General features: G+C 37.3%; 1 protein-coding gene across 16 annotated transcripts in view; it reads right to left on the reverse strand.

Annotated features, from left to right (window-relative positions):
* Nucleotides 1–6,080: 6,080 nt before the first annotated feature.
* Nucleotides 6,081–25,607, reverse strand: part of Fmn1 (formin 1) — a 395,944-nt gene continuing 376,417 nt past the window's right edge. For all 16 annotated transcript variants that reach the window (XM_078049877.1, XM_078049880.1, XM_013363695.4 and 13 more), the window contains 2 exons: nucleotides 17,656–17,740; nucleotides 6,081–14,540 (listed from right to left, as the gene is read on the reverse strand). In XM_078049877.1, the coding sequence (XP_077906003.1) occupies nucleotides 14,496–14,540; nucleotides 17,656–17,740 (130 nt within the window). In that variant the 3' untranslated portion in view covers nucleotides 6,081–14,495. The remainder of the gene's footprint in view (nucleotides 14,541–17,655; nucleotides 17,741–25,607) is intronic.

Raw genomic sequence — 25,607 nt, forward strand, 5'->3', positions numbered from 1 at the left:
CTCCTGTGGATAAGTTTTGTTTCTAATTTTTACAATGTTTTATTTTTTATTACTGCACTGATTAAGAACACTATCCAGTAAAAAGTTGATTGGAGATGATAATATTGGCTTCTTTATCTTGTTCTCAATCTCCAGGAAATGCTTTCAACCTTTCCTTATTACTTACAATGCTCATGTGGGTTGTTTTTAATAAGTATGTCTTTATCCTATTCATTCTAGTTCACTAAGGGTACTTTTATTATTAATTCATAATATATTTCTTCAAATGCTTTTTGGGAGATATCAACTGGGATGATCACTTTTCTCCCTTATTCTGGTTACTGTATTTGTTCTATTTCCCAATATTAAACAGTCATGGCTTTCCTGGAATAACATACCCAACTTAGTCATGATGGGTCATCTTTATACCTACCAGTTGGACCCAAGTGTCTTTATGTTTTTTCTAGGATTTTTAGATCTAAGCTATGGGTCACCTATGATTTTCTTTTGTTATATGGCTTTACAGATTTAAGATCAGATAATTTGGCCATTTTCCCCTTTTTATTCTCTGGAAGATATTTTGTAATTGGTATAATCTCCTCCTTAAATAATTGATGGGTTTTGCCAGTGAAGTCTTTGGGCTTACAATTTTGATCATGTTGAATTTCTTTTATAAATATTCTGTTTCTTCTTTGCTTTGGTTAATTACATATTTCTATTTTTTTCATTTCATGCAAAGTTTTAAGATATAAAAATCATCATAAAGGTTTTTAAAAATCATATTTTTATTATCTACAGCCTCTGTAGTGATGTTCCACATCCCTTTTTTTTCATTTCTGATTCCCGATTTTTTTCCCTATATATACCTCTCTCATTTCATTTAGTCTTGCCACAGGTTTAAAAACTTTATTAGACTTATAATGAAATGACTTTTAGCATTGTTAATTACATTTTCTATTCTAATTATTTCTTCATTCTATTTTCTTTAAATTTATATTTATTATTATTTTTCTAATTTATTGCATGAATATTAGCTCATTAATATTTAGTAGTCTTTTGTAATTATGTATTTAATATTATAAATTTCCCTTTAAACATTGATTTTTGTCCCATTTCCACAAGTTTTTCCTTGAAATAATATTACCATTTAGCTCAAAATATGTTGTAATTCCAATTTTAGTTTCTTTTTTGTCCACTGGTTATTTGAAGAAATTTTCTAGTTTAAAAAAGTCCTTTTTTCCAATTAAATTGCATTGTTTTCTGACCACATTCTAAAGTTAATTCTGTTAAATTTGATGAGACCAATGTTTTTGTCAATGTTCTGTATTTGTTTAGAGAGTTGTTGGTGCTTTATCCTATATATAACGACAAGGTCAATTTATTAATTATGTTTTCCTAATCTCTATCCTAATTTTTTTCTGTGTGTTCTATCAGTTATTTACAGTGTTTACGAGTTTTTCTTTTTCTTACAGCTCTATTTTTCCTTTAAATATGCTATGTCATCAGAAAATCAAAACTTTAAATTGCTTTATCTTCTGGGTAAGATAAACCTTTACTCAGTGTGAAGTGTCCTTCTTAGCTTACAGCGATTTTTTCTTTTAATCTCAAGTATCCTTTGATATTACTGTAACTGTGTCAATTTTAGGGCAGGGTTTCTTCTAGTGAAAAATCTCATTTTTGTATGTGCTGTTGGAACATTGAAAACTCATGACATTATCTGCTGAATTTCATTATTTCACTTGAGAAATAAGCTGACAATCTAATTTTTATAACTTTAAAGGGTATATTTTTTCATCCTTTTGCTTTTATCCTTTTGAATTCTTGTTAATATCTTAATAGCTGTGAGGTTTTTCAGTCTTCTCAAGAAATCCAGTTTAACAGAATTTATCTTTTACTTGAGATATATATCTCAATATATATGGTCCTTTACTTTAAATGCATTTATGGATGTGAGTTTTAATCTACCATCTTGCTACAATCACCCTTTGATTTTAGTGCTTTTCTCCCTTCCAGATGCTTTTAAGATTTTATTTTTGTTATATTTCTGAAGTCTAATTAGGATGTGTCTTCTTTTTATTTACATTGCTAGTGGTTCCAACAGCTTTGTGAATATGTTCACTGATGAATTTTTTTTTAACATTCTGCCATTAACTTTTGCTTATATTTATGCTGTTCTCATTACATCTTCTAAATTTCTTACCTTTTCTTTAAACTTTCATCTCTCTGAATTTCATTGATATTTTCTTCTGATCTGTCTTCCAGCTCATGATTGTTTATTATTTCTAATTTGCTGTAACACTCATGCATTGCATTTTAAGCTGGGATTATTGCTAGAAGGGATGGTCCCAGGAAAAACAATATTGACTGTTCTTACGAGAGAGAAGAAAATAGCGTTTATTGTCCTTGCCAGGAATTTTGCATTCTTTCTTTTTATACTTGGCAACCTTATACAATCCATTTTGAGACTTTTTTTTTTTCTTTTTCAGTACTGAAGATTGAACCCAGGTCTTGGCACATTCTAGGCAAGTGCTCTGTCACTGCTGAACTCCATCTCCAGCCTGAGATATGTTTCATTCCTATTTTTTTGGATGAAAAATATGAGGCTTAGAGTTCTCAAATGAGCTTCAGATTAGAAGTGGCAAAGCCACGATATAAAATTGAGTCTAATCTCGAAGACCATGAGTTTTCCTTATACTTCACTGTTATTGGAGTCATAACTTCTCATTTGAAGGTTTAATTAAAAACTTGTATTTTAGGAGAACACTGAAGTTACCACTGAGTCTTAGGTGAGAATTTTGTGAGAAGCGGCGGCCTATATGTCAGAAAGAGCTTCTTTGGAGAGGCTGCAACAGCAAGGAGAGAGCCCTGGTAAGGTCTTTTGTGTTCTCTTACCGTCACACAAAACCAGAAGTAGAAGCGGAAGAGCAGAAGTATTTTGACTTTCTGGATTAGTGGTCTCCCCCCAGTACTTAGGCAAGAATCCTTTTGGGGAACAAATACCCTTTAATGCAATGTTTTCTCAAATGTAGCCAAACCATTCTGCTCTTTGGAATTATGCTGGAAGTCTTGGAAGATCAGGCAAAGTAATTAGATAATTTGGTAAATCTTGATGTTGTCTAGAACTTGAAGTAAGAAGGAGGGTATTTTCTTTTTAAATGTTTTTCTCATTCCTTCTAGTTCAGGCCAGTAGACAAAAACTGAGTAAAACTATCTGTTGTAGTTCTTTCACTAAAAATAAAATGTTCTCTCAATAGAGGATTTAATTTCAGCAGGAAATATCTGAAAATTGACCCTGAACAAGGTTGAACTGGGTTTTGTTCTGACTTCAGATCAAGCAATGGACAGAGCATAGTGTTGGTAGCTGCCTCTGGGAAATTTTGAGTACCACAGGATTCAGTTTGGTTTAAACATTCTTGTTTGAACATAGATTTTCCTACCTTGTCAGATGTATTTCCAGATTGATTCCTTGTAAGGTTACCTCAGACAACAACTCAAAAGTAGATAAGATAGTTGTTCCTTTTATGTGGTTCTTGATAACTCTTGCTCACTTATTGCCTTAGGTTACATTCTACTTTCTCTATCCTGTAGAAGGGAGAACTTTCTGAAAGATGTACATGAGCTGTCCATGAAGTATGTGCACATGCACAGGACTGTATTGTGTCAGTTTCTTTGACTTTTACAGATGTGCTTGACTTTTATAAAAGTGCTAATATTCTTGGGCTGATTACTTGACAAAAAGTACATTAAGATATGAAAGAATAGTAATGTATAAAAAAGAGTTTGCATCTTGTTAGAAGGTATACATTTTTATCATCTTGACACCCATGTGTCAAGATTTTATAATCATTATTTATACATCCTTTTTATTCCCTAATTTATTTTTTATGATCATAGAGACAGGATAGTGGCTGAAAGTTATTTACAGAATTTGAATTCTATTTTCGCCACTTATTAATTGCATGAGAAAGTTAGCAACTTCTTCAGGCTTCAGTTTTGTTATTGTCAAATGGGGATAGTAGCAATTTTTACCTACAGTGTTATAAAGATTAAACAAAGTAATGCATGTAAAATGCTTCATATAGCACTTGGTATATAGGATGTCCTTGATATAACATATATACTGTTACTTTTTTCATTGTGATAGGATATACATAAAACCATTTTGACCATTTTTAAGTGTACCCAGTATGCCTTTCCCTTTTTCCTTATCCCCTGGTAACTATGATTCTTTCTGCCTCTGTAAATTTTACTACTGTAGGTACCTCACATAAGTGGAATCACATATTTGTCGTTTTAAAAATTTTTGGTACCAGGGATTGAACCCAGAGATGCTATACCACTGAGCTACATATCCCCACTTTTTAAAAATTTCTTTTCTTAAAATTTCAAGTCAGGGTCTCACCAAGTTGCTTAGGTCCTTGCTAAATTTCTGAGGCTGGCTTTGAACTTGTGATCCTCCTATCTCAGCCTCTGGAGTTGCTGGGATTACAGGCATGTGCCACCACGCTCAGCAATATCAGCTTGGCATTTCACTTAGCATTATGTCTTCAAGGTCAACCTATACTGTGGCATGTGTCAGAATTTCCTTTCTTTTTAATATAATATCTATTGTGTGAACTCCATTCTAAGCCATTGAGAAGTTGTGATTTTACTTGCTGTTTGTAATTTGGCTTCAGTGATGGGAAACACAGGCATATGATTTTGGAGTAAAATCCTAGGATCCCTTTTGAGTCTTTCCTTTCTCCTCTGTTTATTAATTTTTAGAATATGTCTCATTTCTTTCAGGTAAACAATGTCTCTTTTATTCAGAGAAGCAAGACAAAATGTCTGTATTCTGATATGCTGGCAATAGGAGGGAAAATTTGCAGAAAAGTGGTAAAGAAAAATTTGAAAAATAAATCTGAAATTTCATTTTAAGACAAAAATAACAAGAGAAGGAAGACTACAACTAGATGGAATAGGGTGGGGCACTGCGATAGAGTGTATTTTTCGAAGATGTTTGCTCCAATCCATATCCCATCCCACAAGCCTTTGCAATGTGGTTGACATTATTCCATCAAAAGATGGGTTCTAATTCTCTATTCTCCCAACCTGGGAAGACCTTCATAAATGCCTCAAGCAACAGAGGGCGATGAGTGATCAGGTGTGACTTCTTAGCTTTGGTCAAAGAAAGCATTACGTTTCCCTTGGACCATTTGAGTGGCTTCAGTGGAGGTCAGCTGAGGCTTCCAGCCTGGACACAGCACCAATGTGCTTGCTGAGTCAGCTACCTTGGAAGTGCACTTCTTAGCCTCATTCAAGCCTTCCAGTTTTTAGCTGATGAAAGATCCTACTGTCATTTTACTATAAACTTATGAGAGGCTCCGAGAGAGCGAGCTACCAAATTGAGTTTGCTCTTCCCAAATCCTTGACCAATAGAAGCTAATTGTTGCTTTAATGCACTAAGTTTTGGGTTGTTTTGTCCACTAACACAGTTACCCTCTCTTATCATTCTTCATCACATAAAGATGTCCATGAGGCAAGTGTTATCTACCTTGAGAAGATTTAGACTCAGAGGTATTCAAAACAGAGTAATGCAGGTAGGGTCCGTGCAAGTCAACTTTAAGCTTTTTAATTCCATGAATATAATCACTTGGGAAGATGAAGACTGAGGTGGAATGGTTTGTATTAGAAGTTTATGGCCTGTGCCAAGGTTTGAATGTCTCCTCTAAGACTCAGGTTGAAATTTAATTGCTTGTAACAGTATTTAAAGATAAGCTAGAAGTGATTAGGGGAGAGGGCTCTGTTTCCATGGGTGGTATTGATACCATATAAAAGAACTAGCTGGGCCTCCTTTTGCCTCTTTGCCTTTCTGCCTTCTGCCTTCTGCCAAGTGATGACACAGCCTGGTTGGGTTTACCAATGCCTAAGTCTACCATAAATAGACAGGGGAGAAAGAAGGAAATACAATTGACTTACTGGGACTTAGATCTTGCAGCTCAGCAGCAATACTGCATGAGTGGCAATATAAGTTAGAAATACTGGTATTTTCTACATTAGAGTACTGTTTAGATACCACTTTAAGTGCTTCCTGTAAACAAATCTGCATTGCACACCAGATGGACATGAAACCAGGATTTATTAAAATACCCTTAGCATATTTACAATTGGAAGCCATGAATGCAATTCTCTGCAAATTCCAAAAAATATAGTTGTATCTCTTGAAACAAATTAATAGAGGTATCAATAGATTAGGATAAATATAATCTATCACAGAGAATTCTTAGAATAGACAACTACATTTTTTAACCAATATATTCTATGTACAAAAATACACTTAATAAGGTGACCAAGTAGTGTCAAGGAGGAAAATATATATATGTATATATATATATATACACACACACACATACACACATTTTCATTATGTACAAATCAATATTGTTTCCTTCACCTTTTCTTTTTAAAAATAAATACTTCATTTGGTTGCAAATTACATGTAAAAATTTAACTTATGAGCAGTTCTCAGCTTTGACAAAATTAAATATGCAAACAAACTAGAAATACATATTCTTAAAAATGTAAAGGGAAAAATACCTGAATCCAATTAGCTTATATTTAAAAATATCCAAGAGCTTGTAATGTAAGGTTTCATGTCTTTAAAAGTGCCTTCTCCTTTTCCCCAATTGTCTTTGTTATTGCTCAAAGTCCCTTAAAAGTTACATCTTCAGATTAGTCTAATACTTAATTAAACAGAAAAGCCAAGATTTTACCAGGTCAAACAGTAGACTATTTAAGACATGCTTACACTTTCTTTAAGTGCTTTTAAGAGTGCAATAGTTACTGTTAATGTGAAATTGACCACAAAATGTCAACATCCTGATTCAGTTTAGGGGTAATGTTTGAATCATGAGTAGTGAGTGGTAAGAATGGAGTGGCAATAACAAGTCTGATTCAAAATGTTTGCACAGAAGTCAAATTTGTCTGGCAGCACAGAAAGTTACTTGAAAGTCAAAAACTGAGTCTTCTTTATCACAGCTGTGACCTGTGTATTCCCTAATTAGATAGTTTTAAAGTAAAATCTATGAAAAATTGAGGACTAGAACACTCCCTGCAAACCTGAATCCAACCTTCTTAAAATAAAGTAAAATAAAATGAAAAATAAATGCACTTTCCATCTCTTTTATGGATTTTCCTTTGGCCTAAATGATGAGGTGACGCTGACATTAACAAGAGGCAGTCCCAGCAGTGTGTCTCACTCTGGCTCCTTGGTGACAGTGGAGCTCCCCATCCAGTGGTGGAGCACAGGGTGTGAGAGGGTGGAGAAGGGGCCCAGGGAGATATTCAGTGTCTATGATGCAGGGAGGTGAAAAAAAGTTGGGTTGGGGAGAAACCGTAAAGGCTCAGTTAGGAAAGACTAGCTGTGGGATGTGAAGGAAGGGGAGGCTGAGGCCTACGTCCAGAAAGGGGAAAAACCAAAGGAGGCCAGAGAAAACAGGCAGGTCCATGAACAAGCAACCCCATGGAAGCAGATCTGAAGTTGATCGAGGTACTAAAACAACATGCGCCAGTTTCACTGGGGTACATGCTCTGGCAGCACCAACCAATACAATATACTGGGCATGTCTACTTGCTCAGTTTCCATTAAAAAAGCTTCCTGTGATTACAACTATGCCAAAAATCACCAGTTCTCTAACAAAATGAATGGGATCAGCAAAATATTGAACTGGCTTTGTTAAAAATTTCTAGTACCCTGCCTCCTATTTTTTCCCCTTCCTTCCATTGCTTGACATCTCACAAGTCTGAACTGAAGACCACTGCAAGGATCAAATGCATACAAGGTCCAGGGTGTCACTAAGAAAATTAAACCCTAAAGGATCTTGAAATAATTTACATTTCTGTTACATCTGATTCGTATTAGGATGCTAACTGATTTCACTTAGGTTCAAGGCAGGCAGGCCAATGCTTATTTTCCAGGCCAAAGCACGATCCTCTAAATCAAAGTCCAAGAGCATTGTGCTTCCCACACTATTCTAATTACAGTTCAATGAAAGGAAAAGGCAACGATGAATCAATGACATGCATCCTCTAAAGATTCTTAAAAATTATCCAATTTCTAATTTTAAGTTTCTATCTTCTTAGGAGAATCTTTGATACTGTTAAAGAAACATCCTTATTTCCTAATGCATAAAAACTCCTCAAAAGTTTTAAATCCAGCTGATGGTAGGGTCACATTATTTTTGTCTTGAGAAACTGCAGAATTAAAGAATCATAAAATTAATGATTTTAGACTAGACCCATGCCTTTGGTAGACCCCATCACTGTAGGCAAACTGAATAATTACTATAGACTTTCCCCCTTTCTGGTTGGTTTATTTCCAATGGAAATAGACATCTTTCAAGACTTATGTAGTACACAGTCTCAGAGGTGCTGAAACTACCTTCTTTATACCTTGATGGTAAGAATATGAATAAGATTATATTCAGAGACAAATTGGCAAGAAGGGGAAAAAAGAGCTATTTATAGTTCATGCAAGCATATCTAAAATGTAAACATTTTAAATGTCCTTCTAGTCTCTTATTAGAAAGAGCAATACAACTTTGCATGCTAAATGTTCCTTTTTATATACCTTACAGAAAGAAAGTAGAATTCAGAATCCATGCCAACAATCCCCAGAGAGATGTTTGTTTCTGAACATCTATCATTCATGCCATGGGAGATAGAGAATAATTTTCCTGTACATGCAGTGGTCTGTGGGAGTAGCCTTTCACTTTGGAAAGATTAACTTGGAGAGATAACCCAGTCAAACTATCAAAAATGCATTTGCTTCTGAAGATGAAAGTGGAAGAAAGCTCTTTAGAGAACAATGAAGGAAAGTAGGTACAACTTTAACAAAGACATTGACAAACCACTGCTAATGTGAACTTCTGATATCTTATGCAATATGCTAAGATAATGCACAGGAAACCTACACTATACCTGCGGGAAACAGTCATTCTCTTTTAAGATATGCTTACTGTTTCAAAGGTAGAGAGCTCCTCATGTAGAATTTAGGGGAACACTCAGCCTATGAGATAGCTCAAATGTGGTAGAAAGTTGTTTGTTCCAAACACTTCAGATATTAATTTTTGCCTGAATCTATGAGTACATTTGCATTTTGTTAGCTGAATACCATCAAGTTTCACACAAAGCATTAAAAAAAGAAAGGCTACAGAAGTAGATGTGTCAGTCTTTAGGAGATATGTATACCTAAGATTAAAAAAAGAGAGAGCTATATGAGCACAAATGGAATGCAGAATAACCTAATGGTTTTATTTACCACTTTCATATAAAAAACTGAGATTGTTAGGTTTCTCTTGATCAAGTACTTGATGAAATATGCAATAACATCTGAAGTTCATGTGAGCTATGGACTTAAAGGAACCATGATATCAGAAAAGGGAAGGCTATTGGTTATCCCCAGGATAGTTAGAACAAGGGCTGGATCAAGGGGAAAATCAGTCCAGCAATTACTACTTGAGGACAGCCAACCTAATTCATGAGGCTTGATTTGCTTCCTTAATCTCTTTGTTGGGAGGAACGTCATGATGACTTAAGAGACACAGTTAGCTACCTGCCATTTTAGTAACTTCACGTTTCCAAGCAAGTTGTTAACTACACAGATTTCCCAAATGCAATATAATGTGTTTATATCACATTATTGGTTAAGAGTCTTGGAACAAATAGGGCTACTAAATTGGCTTCAACTTTAACATGTTAAAACTCTCTGAAATTCACTACTTCCCAGCAAAGCGTTGATTTGGGAGTATTTGGTAGGTTGCCCACTCCTTGGGAAGAGAAATGAAGAATTGTGAAACTAAAATTCAGTGCCTCTTACAAGGTGGCAACATGATGAGCATGTAGAAATGACAGAGAGTGGGCCTCTCAGTCACACACAGCTGTGTAATCAAGTCCATTTATGTCTGGATTCAATTGCTACTGGCATTAGGAATACTGTTCTGTAAGTGTAAAGAGAAGATCTGCTGAGCCTTTTTCTTAAAGAAGATCTTTTTCTTAAAGAAAAGATGCTTTTCTTTAAGCCAATTCTGTACCAGTAATAGCTGCTAAGTAGCTAAGTTGCTCTCTCTATAGCTGGAAAATGGAAATCCATATAACAAAAGTTATTTGCGTCTTGGAAAGGCTAAAAATTTTCCATTCTTTTCAAATCCTATCAGCTTGGCCACATAGACTTGGCTCCCCTGTGCTGTAAGAAAAGAAAAAGTAGCTGACATGAATGAAAAAATCTGTATTTTTATCTAATCCACTCTATTCAGTTATAGGATTCCCAAAGATAAAATGGCTGATCTGTGAAATGTGGTATTCATGGTCTTTGGGTGTTCCACACGTTCCTAAATGGCTCCTAAGAGAACCAGAGGGAGGACATTTTAATGGTCTAATATCCCCACATCCCAACTATTACATCATGTCTTCTTTTATGTTTTTTTTTTTAATTTCCAGGACAATCTTTGGTTATTTCAAATCCATATTTCTTAAAATCGATTTCTTAAAATTGTCTCATGTGGGCAGCAGGCAGTTCATGCCATAGCCACTATAGCTTCTCTTTCCTATCCACAAATTTTATCCATTTTTTGGCTTTCTAATTACAATATACAGGATCAAAGAAAATGAAGCTCAAGTCAAACATTCTTTTTGCTAGCAACTTTTCAATCCAATTTAAATTAATTGACAAAATGACATAGTTGATATTTAGATCAGATACTCAGGGTAGGCTCTATTTTGTGGACTTCATTTTTCCTCACCATATAATGCCCCAGATTGGTTTTATTTGCTTTTTTTTGGGTGGGGGATGAGTACTACAAAATATTCTGACTTAGGATGCCAGAAAATGAAGAAATTCCCCCACCAAGGCTCCAATCTAGTTGCTGGAAAGGAGAATCTGCAGGTTTGCAGTGCTAATTCACACTGACTGGTGTAATCTGCTGTGCTGCTGCCTGTAATGATCTGCATCAGTGGTGCCTGAAGGGGAGAAGTAGAGCTAGCATTGAGAACACAAAACTATAAAGGAATCAAAAATATCATTAAAACAAAAACGTCCCTGTTGTAGGCAGCACAGCCTACAATCAGGACACTAGGCAAATCATTACTGAAAATACATTTCTATCTCTTCTACTAGATCTAACTGTAGACTTTAGAAAAACCATACCAATTACTTCTTTATCTTGCTGGAGGGTTATTTCTCTCTCTCTCTTTCCAGTTTCTTCACCAATAGCATGAGCTTCTCATTTAGGAGACACCTTTCCTTAGGGTACTCACGAAAAAAGGAAGCTCAGCAGGTTTGCAGCTTCAATTCTCCTTCCTGGGAGGGGTTTTTAAAACCTCTCCCCTGCCCAGTATCCAATCTAATATTCAATTTTTCATCTGTGTTGGCATTTTGTTTCAGCTAGAACATTTAAAGGTATAGTAGCACCACTGGGTTTCCTTATTTACTTCTCAGACTTCAGAAGTTCTTTTTCCATAATTCCTAGGTAGATTCCACGAGCTTGTGAAAAGATCTCATTGACGTCAATCCAAGGATGCAGCAGCAGAACCATCACCTGTGACCCCCAGGGCCTCCGCATCATCATATGTCTACCCTTCTGCTAGGCCACACTTGCCCTCTTTTTTTCTTGTAAGCTGCCTCTTCTCAGGTTAAAAAACATATGGCACACTTCCTAACCTAATATTGGACATTGCAGAGGCCTGATGCTGTCTTTTCCCTAATGTGTTTATATTTTAGTACAATAGCTTGTCTACCTGTGTGCTCTATAATTATTGCCAGTGGCATATGCAAGAATTTGAACTGTTGCCAAACTGTGTCCTCTGAGCTAATGAATCTTGACTGGGAAGAGACAAAGCTGGTTTATCAGGGAAGGTTCCTTAGCATTTTGCTAGTGAGTTAGGTGTGAGTGTGGTTAAATGCAGCAATGCTGGTCTTTCTCCTGTCTAGTTCATGGAGAGCTGTGCCTAGAGAAGCCCATTAAACCCTGCTTTTCTAAAGTGTTCCAGCTGCCAACTAGTATTGCAAACATGTCCTCTCTGTGAAAAGTTTAAACATACCTGTTGCATTTAACACAAGCTCAACTGCATTTCAGAGGGATCTTTTTAAAGCCCTTTGGATTGTTACAGGTGCACTGCCTGAAACAAACTGTTACCTTCACTGAGCATGAACTTAAAGTAGAAATGAAGACAATGTCTGCAGTGGTAGATTTAGGAGGTAGCATTTCAGATTAGATAACAGAGGATTCAAACTGGAAGAGAATAGTGGATATTCTGCCATGTGCTTTAAAATGCTTATGAAATACATTTTAGTGTTACAAACCCATTAAGCTTCCCCACAGAGGCAGGCAGACCTTTAGAAACAGGAACTCTGCAGCAGTTTGCACTGTGTATAGGTATGGTGCTGCTTTCATTAGCTCAATCACTAAGTTGGGCTGCATTTGTCTAACTCTCAAACTAATGTTTCCGCTCCTAATTCTTCATCATGGTTTCCCTGAGGGAGTCCTTGAAGGACACAGGAACAGTGTCACGTTCTCATGGGCATTCTACTTAGAGATCTGAGGTGCATAGCAGTGGCTTTGCCAAAAGCCTCCTGTGCTCCTCCCATCACATCCATAAGGATCTAGACTTATGCTGACCTTGCTGAATGCAGAGATAATTTGTGTGGCATGGACAAAACTGGCATTTTTTTTCTGCACCATCATAATAGAAAGAATGTCATGGAGTACAGTATGGCTGTAAGTGAAATTTCCCTTAAGTTGATGAATTTCCTTCATTTTCTTCACAGTTATGTGAAAACCAGGAGAAACAATAGGAAAGCAGTAGGGAAAACTTCTTGCTCACAAGCAACTTCAGGTCTTTCTAGTCCAGTAATTTCCTTATCTGTTTATCCATTCGGTTTCATTCCTTCATTTTGAATTTAAAAAAATCCAAGTATGTGACCATCAGAAAATCTGGTTAGTGCCTGTGACTTCATTGATCTCACTTGTGTAGTCTTGATTCTGAGGTTTGCACTGTATACAGGTATGGTGCTGCTTTCATTAGCTCAATCTATTACAGGAATGTCCCTGAGTTCAGGGGCTGATGATTGGCAGGCATATCCTGGGAAGACACTTGGGCACCTGGCAAGTTCGGAGGTTCTAGAAGGATGCTAGGGTAAGGGGCAGGACATAGATGGCAGTGGATCTGGATGGGACATAAGATTCCTGTTCACCTCTAGACTGTCCCCACCACTGGAGGAGAAAGCTGACTCCAGTCTTTCTTCTTATCCCCTCATAGGACAGATTCAAAGAGTAATGGCTTGAGAGGGAAAATATCAGGTAGATTTCCAAAGTGGTTTTCCTCTGTGAATCAAGAGCCAGGGTCAGAAAGAGCTACCTAGGCCTGATATTCTACTCAAAGTTTAATATTGATATATTTACCTTCTTTTCATTTTTTTCTGTAAAGAACTTAAGTGTTGTGCCAGCCAATACCCCCGGCTAACCCTATTTCACATGCCTGTCAGCCAAGGCCATGATAAAAAAGGCACCAGTGGCATTTACCCTTTTGTCTGAAAACCATCTCCTGGGGGTGGTGGGAGAGGTCCAGCCACAAGTCCCAGGACATGATGTGGAACTTGGGTACATGTCAATGATGGCATCCATCACCCATTCACAATGGATCTGAAACATGCAGGGTGCTATGCCCCTGGGTTGCTTGTTCAAACAGATGCACTGACTTTGCCAAGGCTGTCCCTGCTCAGGTGTTCCTGTTTCTACTGGAGTTGGGGGTACAGAATCTCTGCTGGTTCAGGAACCCACAATGAACTGATATAAAAATAAAACAATGGGCCTTGCTTAATGGCCGAGATCAACTCCTAGTATCATAACATTCTCTGAATGAATTTTATGGCCACTTATGCCCCTTCTCTGCCCACACACGATTCCATTTTGTCTCCCTTCCATTGCATGAACAACGACAGCATCATCATTTCCCTAGTGTGGGGAATTGTTTTCATGAACAATTTTGGTGAGCTTCCACATTGTTGGCAAGAAAGATACCATAGGATCTTGCTGCAACATGATCAAAATTAAGACCAATAAACTAAATATCAAAACAGCAACATGTAAAAACCAAGGCTTGAACTGTCCTTAAGGCAACTATCATGAGAGATCCTCTTCTTCTGTGACCAGATTGTAAAGATCAAGTTTGGGAAAGAAAGTGTGAAATTTCAGCTTTTAAAAAAATTTGGAAAATCTTGGTATTTCTTCTGGTCTTATAATGGAGTGGACTTTGAACTTCTATAAGAAACAATTATCCAGTACTCTTGCAGTGTTTCCTTAAATAGCTTTCATTGCTCCTGTGGCCTAATAAGGGACTTTTAAGAAGGCACAGGGTGCTCCCTGCAGACACCTCAGAAAGGACTGAGTTAAGACAGACATTTAGTAACAAATCTTTCAAGAGCTTCCTGCAGCGCTGCAGGGATCCACAGCTCGCCATCCTCATTTTCTTGTGTCTCCATCTTAGTTGGTGGTCACACTGGCTTCCTTCTGACGCAGTCTTTCTTTCTGTTGTTTAAGGGGAAAAAAACAGATTTATTATCATTTTTATCAAAGTTTTAAAAAATTTTTATAAATTTCTCAAATTCTGGTCTAGAATGCTGAGAGAAATTGTACCAGATGCTCTGGGAAAGAGAGGTCTCTATCAAATCCCTCAGTTACCTGCTCCTAACAATCTATCACCATTACTACCCTCAAAACATACCAAAAAAAAAAAAAAGTGTACAACCAGCCCATCAATCAACTCCATCCACCAGAACACTGTCTTTACCAGGCCAGGCTATCTGGGCTATTCTATTCTCTTTTGTGACAAACAACTTAACTCTGTGGTGTTACTCAACTACTCCCACCTTGTTCTGGGCCCACTGTTGGCATTAGGGAATGCTCAAGAAATACTTTGTGGGGGTTTGAGATATAATAATAATAATAATAATAATATCATAATAACTGTTTCCAAGTTGGAAGTATCTGCAACTGAGCAACTTGGTAGAACTGAACAGATGCCATCCAAACAAAGAGGACCACCAGGCTCTGTTTAGCAGAATGGCAGAAGGTCCCAGTTTGCTGTGGATGTTCTGCTCTGTTTTCCCTGCACTTCTTCCCCAGAATGGTCTTCTAAAAGTGATGGGAAGACACTATTGATGAGATTGTAAATCAATATGAGTACTGTGGAAATCAGTATGGAGATACTAGGTATGGAATCACCATGTGACTTAGCTGTACCACATCTTGTATTTATCCAGAAGATTTAACATCATTGTACTACAGTGATATATGCACAGCCATGTTTACAGCAGCACAATTCACAATAGCCAAGAATGGAACTGGCTTAGGTGTTTGTCAACGGATGACTGGATAGAGAAAATGTGGTATACATGCACAGTAGAATTCTACTAAGTCATAAAGAAGAATGAAATAGTGTCATCTGATATAAAATGGATGGAACTTAAAAGCCTTAAATAAGGCAAACTCAGAAAGTCAAAGATTGATTTATCTCTCATATTTGGAAGCTAGAGAGGGAAGAAAATGGGGAAAGGAGGAAAAGAGGGGCAGGGATGGAACCCATGAAGATAGAAGGGGGACAGTTAGGGAAGGGATCAGGAAAGACAGGAGGGGACAGGGGAGGATGATTAAAATGAACTAGAGAATAAAATCAACCAAATTATGTTGTGTGCATACATGAATATGTCACAATGAATCTCAGTATTACATATAATTATAATGTACCAATAAAATAAATTGAACTAATAGAAACAAAAATAAATAAAAAAGGAGGGGGAGGTCATGAAAGACCTATGGGAAAATGCACAACATACAGGAAGGAACACAACAGAAATGCGGGCCCTTGCTGCTTCTGTAATTCTATGGAAGTAAATAAAATTAAACGTAGGGAGTGGAAATAAGCTGGGAAGGAAAAGGGGAAAGAGCATTCCTTCCAAAAGAGCAAGAGGAGCCCTTTGGGAAGTGACCCTCAGGTGCCTGTGATCTGGGATGTTACAGTGCATGACTACATTGGGCTGGATACAAACTGAAGTTGATGTAGTTTTACATGTCGCATCCTGGGTCTGGACCTCCACCCTTGCTTGTGAAACTGATCAGGGATCACTTTATAAGCTCTTCCCTAATTTCCAACCACCCTCACAAACAAACAGGAGAACAACATAACAACTCTAACAAGCTGAGGATCACAGTTGGGAGCTTGCACATAAAGAAGGTCAACTTACAAAAGGTGCCACTGTAAACTCAATTTCCCCTTTGTCTACAGGGCTGACTCCATTCTCTCCAACCCTGGGGAACAAATTTGGCTATAAAAGTCAGAATTGAGGCCCCCAAAAAAGGTCAGAGGCTGATGAAAGAGAAAGACAAAAATCAAAGTTGAGCTCACTGCCTCTGAAAATCACACAGATAAGTATAATAAATGCCTCATGAAATGGGTCTGGACCCTGTGGGGTGGGGTGTGTCTATTCAGAAAGGGGCTATGGCACTAAACCTGGCTCTACCTGACTTCTCCATTTCTCATCCATTTCATGAAACGTTCATTTAGCTGCTGGATGGGGTTGTTACAAGAGGTACCATGGTCAATAAACAAATTATCCCATTTTATAACTCCGGCCCCACAGGGATCTTTCAAAGGATTTAAAGAGGCTGGCAAATAGTACTTGCTATATGAAAGGACAAAATAAGTGAGATATCAGGCCTCAGAAAATGTAGGGCTTAAAATTCAAAGTGAGGAGAGTGATACTGTCACTTACCACTCCTGTTCCCTACTGCAGGATCCACCAAAGGTGCTGGAATTCACAGTAACAAGAGAAATAGCTAACATTTATCAAGTTCCTATTATAGACAACCTGTCTTTTCCCAGTTTATGCAAAATAATCCTAAACTGAAGTTATCATTTCTCTCTTTTCACTGAAGAAAGAAGCAAATTCATTTTACTAAGGTTTTACAACTGTTAAGCTGTAGAACTGGGTTGTGAGTGCAGGCAGTCTCCCTGCCAATATCCTGGGTTCCTAACCTTGGTTCTGAGTATTTTTTGAGATGTTTAGGTAGCAATTCAGTGTGATCCCTACTAAAAATTGGGCTTTGAGGACAACTTTCTATCAAATGTAGAAAGCCCAAGTAAATGACTGATTTCCAACATGGAGATATCAGGGCACCCATTTGGGGTGCTGGGTTTTGCTATCCATTTACCAGTGACAGCAGGGAGGCTATACCTTCCCGCATTCTCAGCTTCCTCAACCATCAACATGGAATATCCTGCCCCTTTCTTTTAATGGGGGAAAGCAATTGATGAGGGTGAATATGCTTGAACATTTCAGGAGAAAAGTACTTTGAGATAATGGGGATTGTGTAGGTAGAGTGTGGAAGGCTGTGAAATGGCAAGTGATGAAATCTGGTTTATCAGAAATGACCTTTTTTTGAGTTTGCAGGGGGAAAAGGAAGCCACATTTTGTTCTCTCACCCCCACATATTCATTTTTACCATAGGCTATTCTGGAATGGGAACTGAGGATCCAGATACTATGCTTCATCCTTGAGTTTTAGCCTTTAAATTCAGACACACTCCTGGGTGCTCCTCAGTTATAGCAAAAAATCAGGAGGTTATGTTGAAAACAGAGTCTCACCAGACTGGCAGTGGGATTGATTTTCTTTGTCTCCACTTTCTTCTCTGATGTCAACTTGCTGACTGACGCTTGAGCCATTTTCAATCTGAAACAGAAATGGGGAGCAGGGAAGGGAGATGAGGAAACAAAAGAAAAAAGGAAAAAAGAAAAAAGGAAGAGGTCAGGTTAAACAGAATTTTAAAGGAATCTGAATGAAACAACCAGTGTTTTGAAAACACAGTCATGTGTCATTTGACAATGGGGACATGTGCCGAGAGATGCACGGTGAGGTGATTTTTCTACTACAACCCTCCTCACAGAGTGTCTTCCCAGCAGCTAGACAATGAAACCCATTTCATTCCCAGGCTGAGAGGCAACAAGAGGATGTGAATTAGTACAGACATCATGGGAAACAGTATGGAGGTTCCTCCAAAAACTAAAATAGAACTACCATATGAGCCAACTATATCACTCCTGAGAATCTATCTGAAAAAGATGATGTTGGCATATAAAACAGACACCTGCATGACCATGTTCACTGCAAGACTATTCACAAGAGCCAAGATATGGAATCAGACTAGGTGCCCATTGACAGACTGATAAAGAAAGTATGGTATACATACATAGAGGAGTATTATTCAGACATAAAGAAGAATAAAATCATGTCATTTGCAGAAAAAAAGGATGGAGCTGGAGGACATCATGTTAAGTAAAATAAGCCAGACACAGGAAGACAAGTATTGTAATTTTCTCTCATATGTAGAAATTGGAGGGAGGGAAAAAAAGACCTGAAAGTAGAAAAGGGAATATTAGGGATGGGGGAGGGGAGGAAGAAAAAGACAGGGTCGAATAAATGTGGGCATGATAGATGCATGTATGCAAATGTCATGGTGAAACCCATCAATTTGTATAATTAACACATTAATGATTATAATAAAAGAGATAAGGCCCAGCAAAAATACTAGGCAATAGTAAATTTTCAGCTCCATTATAATTTTATGGGATATGTGGTCTATTATTGACCAAAATATTGTTAGACTGTATAGAAATGAATTTTCAAAGCTTTTCATTATGAAATTCAAGCTGTAATTAGGTGAAAAGGCTTCTTCTCTGCTTTGTCACAACTAAATCTTCCTGGGCTGAGAGGCTCACCACAATGAACAGGGGACATCTGTGTTTGTGAACGATGTCATCGTTTCTGATGCGTGGCAGTGTTTGCTTCATTGTCTTGTTACATGCTCAGCAGAGAATATGGGGGCAATTTTGAAGATTGAAATTTTGAGGAAACACTGAGAACTACAGATATCAGAATTCACCAGTTCACATCAATTTTGTGAAAAGACAACCTACAGAATGGAAAACATTGTAAATCATACATCTGGTAGGGACTTGTATCTAGACTAATAGTAAATAGAACATTTACTATTGCCTAGTATTGTCTTTCTGTGTCTGGCTTATTTCACTTAAGAGAACTCTTACAACTAAACACAAAGACAAATTACCCTCTCCTCCCAATGGGCAAAAATAATTTGAATAGACATTTCTTCAAAGATGATATGCAAATAGTCAACAAGCACATGAAAAGAAGCTCAACATTGGTAATCATCAAGCAAACACAAATCAAAACCACAACGAGACACCAATTCACACCCACTAAGATGGCCAGAGTTAAAAAGTAAAACAATAGCATGGTGTTGGACACAAAGATCTGCAGAAATTGGAACCCTCAGACACTGCTGATGGGTCTGCAGTTTCTCAAGATATTAAACAGAGTAACCATCTGACCCAGCGATTCCACTGCCAAGTACATAATCATAACTAAGAAGATTAGAAACATGCCATATGAAATTTGCACACAAATGTTCATTTAGTAGCATTAGTCACCCATAGTCAAGTGTAGAAACAATTTAGGTTTCCATCCACTGCTGAATGGATAAACCAAATGTGATATATCCATACAGTGGAATATTACTGGGCCACAAACAGGAATGAAGTGCTGCCACTGACACCTGCTACAACACAGGTGGACCTCAAAAACATTATGCTAAGTGAAAGAAGCCAGTCATGAAAAAATATGTTACATGATTCCATTTATATGAAATGTCTAGGATAGGTAAATCCATACAGATGGAAAGTAGATTAGCAGTGACACAGGCTAGGGGTAGGGGAAAATGGTAAGTGACCATTAATGGGTAAAGAATTTCCTCTTAAATTAGATAGTGGTGATGGTTGTGCATTCTTGTAAATATACTAAAAAAAAATAACCCATGGAACTGTACAGTGTAAGAGGGTGAATTTTATGGTGTGGGAAGTATAGCTCAATAAAGTTGTGATAAAAACACAACCTGTACACTCAGAAAAATGAGAAATTATACCCATCTGATTCAAATGTATGATATGCCAAGATCATTGTACTGTCATGTGTAACTAATTAAAACAAATTTTAAAAATTCACCAATTTGACAGTGATATTATTTCTTACCCATCAGATCAGCAATTCTAGTAGTCAGACAATATCCACCGTCAGGGAGGCTGTGGGAAATTGGAACTGCTATACAGTGCACTAGGGAGTGTAAACTGACACAGTGCCTTTGGTCAAGGAAAACTGAAAGCATGCACACTCCAAGCCACCAACTCCTCTCCTACAGAAATGTCCAACCGACGGGGCTGTCACTGGGACAGGATAGGTAACAGGAAGAAACTAAAAAACAACCTAGTGATTAGTTCAATAGGCTGATGGATATGTGATAACAGCAAAGAGTATCTAACATTTATGGAGTACTCAATCTGTGCCAGGTACTGTCCTACCTGCTTTATTTGAATTAAGCCGTTTAATTTTTACGACAATCCTGTGAGACAGAAACGTCATTATGTCAATTTTATAGTCTTAACCACCATGCAATGAGTTTGCATGTTATATTCATTCTATGGCACATTCAGCATAATTGTAAAAAGGAATGAACTATTCCTACAAATTTGTCGACCACAGCTATCAGAAATGCAATGTTGAGGGTGAGGACTCCTGCAGTGATATAGGGAAGAGGGCATCTAGCATGATAGTCAAAGGAATTAGTTCTCAGCCCCACCACTTACGAGCTATGTAACCCTATGCAGATGACTAGTCTATGTACCTTGCTTTCCCAATAAAAGGGGGGATCAAAACCATAGTGCTGGGCTGGGGTTGTGGCTCAGGAGTAGAGCGCTCGACTGGCACATGCGAGGCCCTGGGTTTGATCCTCAGCAGCACATAAAAATAAATAAACAAAATAAAGATATTGTGCCCAACTACAATTAAAAAAATATTTCAAAAAAGAAATAGATTGATAAATTTTTTTAAAAAAACATAGTTCTTACCATATAATACCATTATTAGGACTGAGATAATGCAACTCCAGGCAGAGGGCAACCAGTCCATAAATGTTAGCTGCTACCGTTACTGTGCATGTAGTATACCACATTGATACATTTTAAAGTAGCACTCCACAAAACAATATTGCTCACAGATGCATACCTGTGCATGTAGACATAAAACTTCTTTATTTATACACAGGCAGGAGTACATACACACATATAAAAGTACTCAGAACAGACTGGAAAGATCCTTATTTCATGATAGAAGTTATTGCTAGAAAGACTGGGGAAGAGAATGGGACTAGAAGTAATAGGTCAAATAGAGTTTTATTTTTAATCTATATTTTTATATTTTGTTCTTTTTAGATATACATGACAGATTATATTTTGACATATTATACATACATGGAGTACATCTTATTCTAATTAGAATCCTATTCTTGGGTTATATATGATGTGGAGTTTCACTAGTGTATTTACGTATGAACACAGGAAAGTTACGTTTGATTCATTCTACTATCTTTCCTATTCCTGTCCCCTTCTCTTCATTCCCCTTTGTCGAATCCACTGAACTTCTATTCTCCCCTCCACCCCAAACACCTTGTTTTGGGTTAGCATCTATATATCCGAGAGAACATTTCACCTTTGTTTTTTGGGGATTGGCTTAATTTACTTAGCATGATAGTAATTTAAACTCTTAAAAAATATGCAACAAGATGTTAATAGTTACAATTCTAGGTAAGGATATGGATATATTATATCATCCTTTGTATTTTTATTTTTTTAATTTCTTCAAAAATATTTGATGTTTTAATGATCCACCATCTCACAAACATTTTTTAAAATTGCATATTTTTTCTTCAAGGTCTCAAATACAAAGCTTTCACTCCATATTAATTATATAACTTCTCAGCATCTACATGTGGCCAAGTGGCTTGGCTCTTGGCTGGTTTTACACAATTTGCTTTTAAACACACACACTTGGCAAACCAATTTCCCTGCATATAAGCAGAAGTTAGTTACAATGAATTCAACATGCTGACTTGTGCATCAGAAAATAAACAAAAACGGAATGAAGATGAGTAATGTTTTCTATAATCTGAGAATACTCATGCTTGTAAAGCTGCCCTGAGAATGGCATTTCTCAATATTGACTTAGGTTTGAGTCTACACCACACTGCCCACTAAGCTTTTCCATTTGCAGCAACAACTGGGACTATGCCCAAACAAGAAAAGAAAGCACTAAATGGATCAAATCCAGGTCAGATGACATTGGAGGCTCTGACCATGAAGAGACTTGCCAACCAAGACAGTTGTGCTGTACATGGAGCCACAGCTGAGCTCTTTCTGGCTTCTCTCCAGTCAGATTGCTTTTCAAAGACAGCACCTCCTAGTGACTCTTTAATCCCAGTTCCAGTGGAATGATTGGGAGTTACTATGTCTCTGTCTGTCTGTCTCTCTCAGGCCTCTAACTAAAAGGAGACTTTTTTGAGTTGTCTTTTGCAGTTCCTTTTCATCTTTGAATCCCAGTCTCTTCTAGAGATGATCTTCTGTTGGGCTTCTGTTAAGTATCATGTTCCCAGTTCCAGTGTGTTAATGGCCCTGTGACCACTCTTTCTGACCTGTGTGATGATGGTGGCTGGGGACCTAGAGGCACGGGGAGGGGAACGACCCACTGTCCTGTCCCTACTGCAAACCTCTTTCTGCTGCTCATGGTTCTTCTGCAGACTACAAGAAGTCATATGCTCTTCAGGCTTCCTAGGACAATTCTGATCTCAGCGATTCTTTCCTACTCTCTTCCAATGTTTTCATTCAATTATGATGTCTCCCTTTCACAGGGTACTCTTTAAAAAGGAAAGCGAGAAAACACAGCTAAGTACCAAGGAGCTTCAGCACCATCTATGCTCAGTTCTAATTCTAATCCTGCCAGTTATTAGAAGACTTGGGGCAGGTTAATAATTTTTTTTTGGTTTCAATTCCTGCACTATAAAATGAAAGTTAATATCTATCTCACAATGTCATTGAAAGTATTAAATAATGTGTAACATCTAGCATCCTGATAACATATATTGAGTGATCAATAAAGTATAGCCTTTCACCAACAGATAAAAGAATTCTTTAAGAATGCTTGACAAGCCAGGTATGGTGGCTCTCACCTGTAATCCCAGTGGCTCAAGATGCTGAGGCAGGAGGATCACAAGTTTGAGTATAACCTCAGCAATATAGTGGGGCCCTAAGCAATTTAGCAAGAACCTGTCTCAAAATTAAAAATAAGAAGGGCTGAAGATCTGGAGATATGGCTCAGTGGTTAACGGTTAAGCACCCTGGATTCAATCCCCAGTACGGAAAAAAAAAAAAAAGAATAAAGAATGTATGATCCTGACTACAAACTAAACACATAGCATTGTCTCATAGCGCTGTTCACTAAGTCCTGTCTTGTAGTAATATTATTTAGCTGTGGCTTGAAAGCAAACCAAATCACCTAATGCTCTTAAGATTTAGAAAGCCCAAGAACTCATCTTAATTTTTCTGATCTACATACAGATATATATCTAGAAGCTAAACCATTGTGCAAGTGACAAAAATTTCTCAGTTTAATAAGAGGAACTGTTTAAAATTCAAAACAAAGGTTATAGCTTCTTTCTCATATTTTTTCTAAATATCCTGAAGGTAAATATTACAAATAAAATGTTTCAAGAATTATAGAACTTCTGAGTAGAATTTTGTTTTTCTGATAATCAAAATAACACTTGTTCCTTATAGAAAATTTATTTGTGTAGAAATTGAAAATTTTGATTTTATAATGCATGTTTAAAAACAACAACAAAAAAGTAAACAGACTTACTGGATTGTTAATATTTTTCTTAGAATGTAGTTGTTATGGTTTAGATATGCGGTGTTCCCTAAGAGCTCATGTGTGAGACAATGCAAGAGTTTTTCAGAGGTGAAATGATTGTAAGATGTGTAACCTAACTGGTGGATTTGTCCATTCATATGGATTCACTGGGCAATAACCATAGGTAGGCAGGGTAGGGTGTGATTGGAGAAGGTAGGTCACTGGGGGTGTGCCTTTGGGGTTTATATTTTGTCTCCAGTGAGTGATGCTCTGCTTCTTTGCTGCCATGTCTTGAGCTGCTTTCCTCCACCATGATGTTCTGCCTCACTTTCGGCCCAGTGATATGAGGTCAGCTGACCACGGATTGAACCTCTGAAAATGTGAGCCAAAATAAACTTCTGTTCCTTCTTCTCCTGAGGTCTGTTGGTGATGGCAACAAAATGCTAACTAAAATGGTAGTCAAGACATAACTGAAGCAGTAATAAAAATTATCACATGGAAAGCTCTCAGTGAAACCATAGGATCCATAAGGTTGGAGGAGGTGGCTATCATTTTACTGCCATGTCAGTAGCCCTTGGTAGAGATGACATACACATGTATAGCATAACTGCTAAATAAAAGAAGACCCATAGAATAAAATTATTGAAAAATTCTTTACTTTTCTTAAGAACTGCCTGTGTCTGGAAGACACTAAACTCACAGAGCTTCACAGGCATGCAACCTGTGCAGTTACATGGGGTCCCTTGGTTTGATGCTTTGCTGTCACTGCCTTAAAATTTGCTGTTTTGGAACATGTGACCTCACAATTATGTGGTTACTTCTACCTGAGAGTCACCCAGATATTTATGGTCATTTTTTTTAAGAAAGTTGAACATTTTTCCGCATTCTTCCCCCCTGAGGCACATATGTTACATAAAGAAAGTAACAGTTGGAAAGATTTGACACTTGGCTCTTTTCTTTGCATTGTCTTACAAGGTTCATGAATCTTACTTTGCTGTGATAATTTCTAGGTACCTGCCTTTCATGCTAGACTGGAGCTTCTCAAAAGCAGGAGATGAGTACTTACTGTTTGTCTTTCCTTAGCATCTTGCACAGAATTTGACATGTAGTAAGTGACCAATAAATATTGAATAAAAAAATCATTACAAATGATTAGTCTCTATAAAATTCAGGTGTGTTAAGGGTCATGGGGGAAAAATGAAATTCCTTAAATCTCAAGTGAATATGTCATCACCAATGTTCAAGGCTAATCCTACAAAATACAAACCAACAAATTCTCACTTATTTTCTCTGTATGTCCTTAATGTTAGCATCTACATCATGTTTAGAGGGTCAGGCTGCTTTTTTCATCTACTTTTAATCACACTTACATAATAAGAAACAAATATTAGACAATCTAGCTCTGTCATATGTATTGGTTGACAAGACAGAGCATATAGGTGAGTCTTAAAAACTGTTTTGATCCCCCCAGAGATTGATGGCCAAGCTGTCTGTTCAACCTATCTATATTTTCAAAATGTACTTCAAAAACTGTGGGCAAAGTGTCACATGCCTGCTGAAGGAGCTACTCTGGGGTTGTTATTGTGAATTGCATTAAGTTCCCTCATTAAGTTCTGGCAATTACGATGGAAAAGACTGCAAGCGGGAGGGCTGCAGTTTGATCAACCTTGAAGGGCTTAAGTAAATTTAAATTCAGTTTTCACCAGTCTTAGGAGGTTTAAATAAATCTGAATTCAGTTGCTATCATTTGTAAATGCAGGAGATTTCATATAAGAATTCAATTTCT

Source organism: Ictidomys tridecemlineatus, chromosome 5 (assembly GCF_052094955.1).
Source record: "Ictidomys tridecemlineatus isolate mIctTri1 chromosome 5, mIctTri1.hap1, whole genome shotgun sequence".
NCBI classification, from domain to species: Eukaryota; Metazoa; Chordata; class Mammalia; order Rodentia; family Sciuridae; genus Ictidomys; species Ictidomys tridecemlineatus.